Source organism: Nanorana parkeri, unplaced genomic scaffold (assembly GCF_000935625.1).
Source record: "Nanorana parkeri isolate BGI_ZX_2015 unplaced genomic scaffold, ASM93562v1 scaffold62, whole genome shotgun sequence".
NCBI classification, from domain to species: Eukaryota; Metazoa; Chordata; class Amphibia; order Anura; family Dicroglossidae; genus Nanorana; species Nanorana parkeri.
This window is the reverse complement of record NW_017306330.1, coordinates 123,935-131,293: the sequence shown is the minus strand read 5'-3', so window position 1 is coordinate 131,293 and position 7,359 is coordinate 123,935. Positions and strand designations below refer to the sequence as shown.

The following is a 7,359-nucleotide window of genomic DNA, read 5'->3' as shown; positions in this document are numbered from 1 at the left end:
GAGAGAGAGAGGGGGGAGAGAAAGAGAGGGGAGAGAAAGAGAGGGGAGAGAAAGAGAGGGGAGAGAGAGGGGGGAGATTTTTTAAATGCAAGTAGTGGAAAAAAATTATCGGACAACTAATTGATTGGGTGGATCCAGACAGTATTGTCGGGATCCATTCTGGCTGCGGCGTCTCCGTATACCGTGAGCTGTAGCTTGCGGTATACTGAGCTTTGGGTGACGGGAGGACGCTAGTTTGTCTTCTCCCGTTACCCTAAGGAGAACTATGGGGAAAAGCCCTGACCCCATAGTTCTCCTTTAAAGCCTGACATGTATTCTCTCCCTGCCAAAGCAGACAAGTAAATAACAGCACTAATAGTCAGCCCTGAGAGGTAACATTTACACTATTATAACAGCTTAAAATTGGAGATTGATATTTTAGAAATGCTCATTTCTGACCCGTTTTCTGTAATCTATGTATTTATTTTAAGCTTCCTAAGTGTTTTTCTGAAGTTGAGTAGAAAAAAAAAGTGATGGAACCCTTTAAATTTCAGAACCCACCTCTCCGGGACCGTCTCTTCCGGAAACACTGAGACACCTCTTCCTCCTCTTTCTCCGTCAGATATTCCCCGTTCTGGTATTTCCGATTTTTCTGCCTCCTCCTCTTCCTCCGCCTTAATGTACCGTCTTCATTCCCCTCGTCTTCTGGCTCAGAGGCGGCTGTAGATTTCCCGGCGTTGAGGCCTCTGCTGGACATCTCCCAGGAGTTCTGCACCGGCGAGGTGATTGGCTCCGGTTCAGGCTCCTCCTTGATGGAGGCAAACCTACGTGTCCGGCACCCTTTGTACGGTCGCCTTCCTCTCCGCTTTTTGCAAGGGGTACCCGTCTCCTCTTCCTCGCCATCTTTCTCGGTTGGCAAAGGCTCTTTGGATGATGTCACAATATCGGAGAATCCAAAGTTACCTGCCGAAGACATAAGCAGGGGGCGGAAACTTAATTAAAATTCATGTAAAATTGGCGTTAAGAACAATAGTTTGGGTTTTTTTTTAACCGCTTGAGCCCAATTTTCAGTGCTGTGATAGTTTGACTGAAAATTACCCATCCAACAGATACCCAAATGGACTTTAAATAATGTTATAATATACATTTTATAGTGATCAGATATATCCCATTTCCCAAGGCCCTGAAATGCCTCCAAAATTGTTTAGATTGGGACGTGGCATATACAGTGCAGCAGAGTGTAGTGGTCAGGCCTATGTAATGCATAGAACAGCTTACAGATTTCAGTGGTGAGACGTTAGTGTCCCCTTATGATGGTGGCCATTGGTGAGTGCCCCTTTAAATGTTGGTGGTCAACAGTGTACCCCCCTCCTTTAAATGTTGTTGATCGGTTGCAAGTGTTCCCTAACTGCTTGTGGTCAGTGGTCTGGTGTTTCGCCAATAATAATGGTGGTCAGCGTGCCCCCTTTAGGGTCCATATGCCCCTTCTGTACCCCCTTGTTGCTGCTCATTGGCTGTCAGCGTTCCCTCCTTTCATTGGTGGTCAATGGGAGCAGTTTTACTTACAAGATAGTTAGGAGAACCTCTTAGAAAAGATGTTGCAAGAGGATTGGGGAAATTGGCAGCAGAGCAGGAAGGGGCGGGCTCCCAAATGTAAACAATAGTACTCTTTACATATGTGATCGCTATGATTGGCCATCGGAGTGATCACAAGGTCACTTCTGATTGGCTCTGAGCCTCTAGTCTATGATCTTAGCTGTCTAATGGCAGCTCAATCACAGGCATTTACCAGACGCCATGGACACCCATGCCTTATATCTGCAGTGCCATTTATAAACGGCACTGCAGAAAAATACATCGACTCCTCTGCTGTTTTTTAAACTTAAGGTGGTAGTGAAGTGGATAAACATGGGGACACGTAAGTAAACGTGTGATGTCCACAGAAGCCAAAATGTGTCCAATCCTCCTATAGGCAGCAGTATAACCTGAAGGTTTACAACTTCCTGTGCCCCTTAATGGACACGAAAGAACAACGAAAATGCTTAATAGCCAAAACGTCTCCCTGGTGAAGGGAGGAGATGACAGATTTGGTTCCTCGCTGAATATTTGGACTCAGGCGAAGACATTCAGAGTGTTGAGATCCATAATGGAGAGAGGTTAATAGACAGATGTCACCAGCGCCCCAAAGGGATTTGAAATCCAAAGGGATTGTTTTTTTAAAACGTCGTGTCAACGGAACAGGCGCTTTCAAGGGCCGCGCAGGGTCCCCTTCATAAGGCTCAGCAATGATGGAGACCCTGAGTGGCTCCCGAAAGCGCTCGTTCTGATGGCATGATGTTTTAAAAAACAATCACTTTGGATTTCAAATCCCTTTGGGGTGCTGGTGACATCATCTATCTACTAACATTGTCTGGCGGTGCCATCTGCAGTCACTACAAGCACCCCTTTTGGATTGGGAAGTGCAACAAGGCAACTTTACGTTTGTTCCAGAATGGAGAGATCCCCCTTTGGGCTTGGAAACAATGAACAGGTTGGAGTACAACCCCTGGACCTGTTCTACCGCAGCACTTGCACAATGACACTTAGATCAAGAACCAAGAGATCTACTAATCTGTGCTGTGACACAGGAGGTTTGGAGGTGAGTAACTGGGAGGTCAGTGAGCCCTGGGATAACACATTCTACACCCAAGCATCGGAGATGCAAGCTGTCCAGTTAGCAAAGGCTAACAAAATCCCCCAACCAAACACCCCTTCGCTGTGTGCGTGGGGGGACCCTTATGTAAAAAAAGGTCTTGTCTGAGGCAGACTTTGAGTTCCGGGAATTGTGGAAGGAGAGAGAGAGAGAGACAAGCTTTGGGAAGTCTCCATGTGGAGGTCGAGGGAGCGGAGAAACAAAAAAGGACGTTTCTTAATGGAAAGAAAGTGAGAAGATTTCGGATTAGACGCAAAAGGGTACAAAAGGGTTCTGCAGTCCAGCACTTTAGGCCCGGTTCACACCTGTACGTTTTGTAGCGCGTTCAACGCTCTACTAAACGCTCAAACATGAAAATCCCATTATTTCCTATGGGTATGGTTCACACCTTGCCGTATTTCAGCCCGTCTGAACGCGCTACAAAACGGCCTACGCCTGAAAAGGTACATGAGCTTCTTTGCGGCGTTTTTGATGCACGTTTCCATTGGGATACAGCCAAAACGCGCGTCACGAAATGCGCGACAAACGCGCATATTCGATACCCCTAGGTGTGAACAGAGCCTTAGCGACAGTGCCCAACGCATGTTTACTGACATGAGACAGATGCAAAAGAGGAGATGGGAGGCTTCCAGCAAACCATTACAGCTCAACACTACAGTCATCTGCTCCACGTGTTCTACAAGTGCAGAATCCACCTCAGCAGCGGGTAGATCTCTTTTAAGGCATTTTTACTCGTCAAACATGGTTTGTAATAATAAGGCCACTGCTAGGACTAGATGAAGGGCAGGACTGGCCAGAAAGAAGAGAGCTCTAGAGATGGCTTCCAGCTAGAGCAGAGGATAACAGGATTCCGGGGGTTCCAGGGACTGTGCCCTCCCACCCCCATACTGGCAGCACATAGGCTCAGGGTAAGAGGCAAGGACTCGCGTACTCACAAAACCTGGACCGCTGCTGAAAGGTTTAGGTCAGATGGCCGGAAGTGACCGCGGTCACTGTAGACGGCAGCGCAACGGATCCAAGCTCCAAGTTCCATATGGCTTTTTGCAAGAAGGAGTAGCAGCAGTGAAATGCTTCCTCCTTCCTGCTGTATGGTGGGAAAGAGAATGGCGAGCGCGCACATGACACTTGACCCAATGGATTTCATCAGTAGAAACAATGTTCTACCAATGTCAGCCTTACACAGCAGAGCTGAATAACTATCCTGCTAGGACACAAGCACAAAACGGAGGCATGCTGGCAGAGGGAGGGGTTATCCTGGGCTGGCCTACTTTTTTTCCCCCAGTGTCCAATCCTCCTATAGGCAGCAGTATAACCTGAAGGTTAAAAACTTCCTGTGCCCCTCACTGGACAAGAATGAACAAGGAAAATGCCTGAATCCATTACTACAAATGTTTCTCCCTGCCATCACTGCAGCTAGTACATTACACTATTTTATGTATTTATGTTACCTGTCTGGCTGCGGGTTCTGCTTTTTAAGACGACTGGGATGAAGTCTCGGAAATTGTTTTTGGGTTTTCTCTCTGGCGTAGCTGAGGGAAAGAAAAAGAAAAAACAATGTTTCCAGGTGGATCAGCTTTGATAGAAAAGTGGAATTCTGTCTTTAGGTGAATAACTAACTGAGATATGAAAAAATAAAAATCGATTATTATCTTCCTTACCACTGCAAGTAAGCCTCTGCCTGACCGCCTAAGCTCTATGTGTTTTGTCCCCCCCCTTCACTTTATTTAGGTGACAGGAAAAGTGCAGGAATGAGAGCAAATCAGAAAGGGGGAATCAAAGCAGCTTAAAAGGAGAACTATAGGGTTAAGTCTTTTCCCCCTAGTTCTCCTTAGGGTAACGGGAGGACACAAACTAGCGCCCTCCCGTCACCCTAGGCCCATTATACCGTGATCCGTAGCTCGCGGTATACTGAGACGCCGCAGCTGAAGCGGATCCCGACAATTATGCCGGGATCCACCCAGCTGCGTGACTGACAGCTGGCTCTGCCCATCTAAAGGCAGAGCCAGCTGTACCCGCCCCCTCCCCCAACCGATCCGCCAGTCAGCGCTGGCGGATCGGAGCAGGACGGGGGAATCCAGCCCCTCCCCTGTCACGGCAGAGAGGCGTGACAGGATCGAGAGGTGAGCGAACGCCGGTATGTGATCGCTCACCTCCCGATCTACTGGGCCGACCTGTGACAGTCTCATTGTCACAGGTCGGCTAGAACTATGAGGTGAGTGAAAAGCACTCCCCCTCATAGTTCTCCTTTAAGATAATACTAGGTACCCCAAGTCTATGGACACCTGACCACCACACCTATATAAGCTTGTTGGACATACCATTTCAAAACCATGGAGTTCTCCCGGTTTTTATCATGGCTTACAAAACAGCTCCCTCCTTTCGTGTGAAGATTGGTAGAGGTGGCAGTGTTCTATAGTTCTGCATGAGATAACTGGGCAGGGCTAATCTCAGACCAGAAAAAGCCTTGTGTGTGGTCAGTCCACAGCAGGATATTAGGAGTTGGCAGATCAGCAGGTATTTTCTCTACTTGCAGGGTCATTAAAGGGATGTAACATGTTCACATGTGTATGTGTACTGCAGAGATGTACTGCGTAATAGAATATTTGTACTCACCATAACATTTCCATTGAGGGACACAGTCATTTACCTTCTATTATACTGCTGCCTACAAGAGGATTGGACACTGGCATTGGCAAAGAAAAACAACTGGATTCTAGCCCCGGGTACCCTCTACTACTACAACAAGGCTGCTATGTAAAAAGTTGTGAAGGACAGGTCCAGTTGGTGAACGCTCTTACGGGGGGGTTGGATTGGTTTGAATGCTGGTGTGCTGCTCCTGGTGTGTGCGGACCGTGGTGTCCGACATTTGTACTAAAGAGGAAGAAGCGCGACGGCCTGGCGCAGATAAAAGATGGTGGAGCGGAGGGGTGAAGACTGTGTGAGATGATTATACTCGCATGTAATCAGGTGGATCTGAGCTTTGGGATTTGGGGGTCTCTTTTGAGGTGGTGCGATGCTTCATATGTCGAACTTCAGGTGAGGAGACGTGGAGATCAACAGTTGGATAAAATATAAGCACGGTGAGTGATCTGATGGGCAGAGCGGGCAGTATGGACCATCGTTGCTGAGCCCGCAACCTCATTTACTCAATGGTGAGTCTATCAGGGTTATTCACAAAAGGGTGAAGAGTTTGAAGAAGGCAGGAGAAGGGAACAATCTAGGGGCCAAAATAGCCGATTTGGAAAAATTCTCCAATTCAGCTCACTTTCCAGGTCAGCCATGTTGTCCTAGATTGTTCCCTTCTCCTGCCTCCTCCAAACTCTTCACCCTTTTATGAATAACTCTAATAGACTCACCATTGAGTAAATGAGGTTGCGGGCTCAGCGACGATGGTCCATACAGCCCACTCTGCACATCAGATCACTCACCGTGCTTATATTTTATCCAACTGTTGATCTCCACGTCACCGTATCGGAAGTCCTCACCTAAAGTTCGACATATCAAGCACTCATTACTCTCCACATCATCTGTATGGACCATCGTCGTTGAGCCCGCAAACCTCATTTACTTAAAAGGAGAATTATGAGGCGAGTGATTTTCACTCAGCCTCATAATCTGAGCCAACGTGTGACAATGAAACTGTCACAGGTCGGCTCAGTAGATCGGGAAGTGAGCGAACACATACCGTCGCTCACTCACTTCTCGATCTATCCGTGCAGAGAGCCGTGACTGTCACTCACGACTCCCTGCAGGGATTCCCCCCTCCTCCAGCGCTGACTGGCGGAACGGACGGGGGAGGGGGCGAGTACAGCTGGCTCTGCCTCTAGATAGGCAGAGCCAGCTGTCACTCACGCAGCTGGGCGGATCCTGACAGAATTGTCGGGATCCGTTCCGGCTGCGGCGTCTCAGTATACCGTGAGCTATCGCTCGCGGAATACTAAGCTGTGGGTGATGGGAGGACGCTAGTTTGTGTCCTCCCGTTACCCTTAGGAGAACTATGGGGAAAAGCACTGGCCCCATAGTTCTCCTTTATTGGTGAGTCTATGTATTTTATATCAGCCCGCTGTGCACACCAGATCGCTCACCGTGCTTATATTTTATCAAACTGTTGATCTCCACATCACCGTATTGGAAGTCCCCACCTGGAAGTTCGACATATCAAGCATCGCACCACCTCAAAAGAGACCTCCAACTCTCAAAGCTCAGATCCACCTGATTACATGAGTATCATCATTTTACACATTCTTCACCCCTCCCCTCCACCATCTTTTATCTGCGCTAGGTTGTCGTGCTTCTTCCTCCTTTTTGTTTCCTCTTTAGTACAACAAGGCTGTACACATCCCAAGATCCATGTTCCTTCAAAATGTTCTTTACAAATTACAGCTAGCATCCAATTTTTAAGGTTTCCTCTACTAGTCGTCAATGGAGCTGGATCCTAAAACAATATCCTGCTGGCTCCTGGATTGGACAGACTGGTTTCTAAATTCCATATATCAAATTTTCTAGCCCTGTACTACAAGCATGTTTTGTAGCCAGCGGTACCAAGAGCTTGTTCATAAGCACAGAGAGGGGGGACCCGTGTCCTTCAACGAACTCTAAGAAAAGGCCAGTACAAAATCCTAATTTCTTTCTTAGACCACTGTGGGACGTAGGAAGTTTTTTTAACCTTCTGGACATCCAAAAGCAGT

General features: G+C 47.7%; 1 protein-coding gene across 1 annotated transcript in view; it reads right to left on the bottom strand.

Annotated features, from left to right (window-relative positions):
* BCORL1 (BCL6 corepressor-like 1) overlaps window positions 1-7,359 on the bottom strand; it is an 88,897-nt gene that overhangs the window by 21,171 nt on the left and 60,367 nt on the right. The window contains exons 8-9 of the mRNA XM_018576280.1: window positions 4,120-4,200; window positions 541-942 (exon numbers count right to left, since the gene is read on the bottom strand). Coding sequence (XP_018431782.1) covers window positions 541-942; window positions 4,120-4,200 — 483 coding nt within the window. The remainder of the gene's footprint in view (window positions 1-540; window positions 943-4,119; window positions 4,201-7,359) is intronic.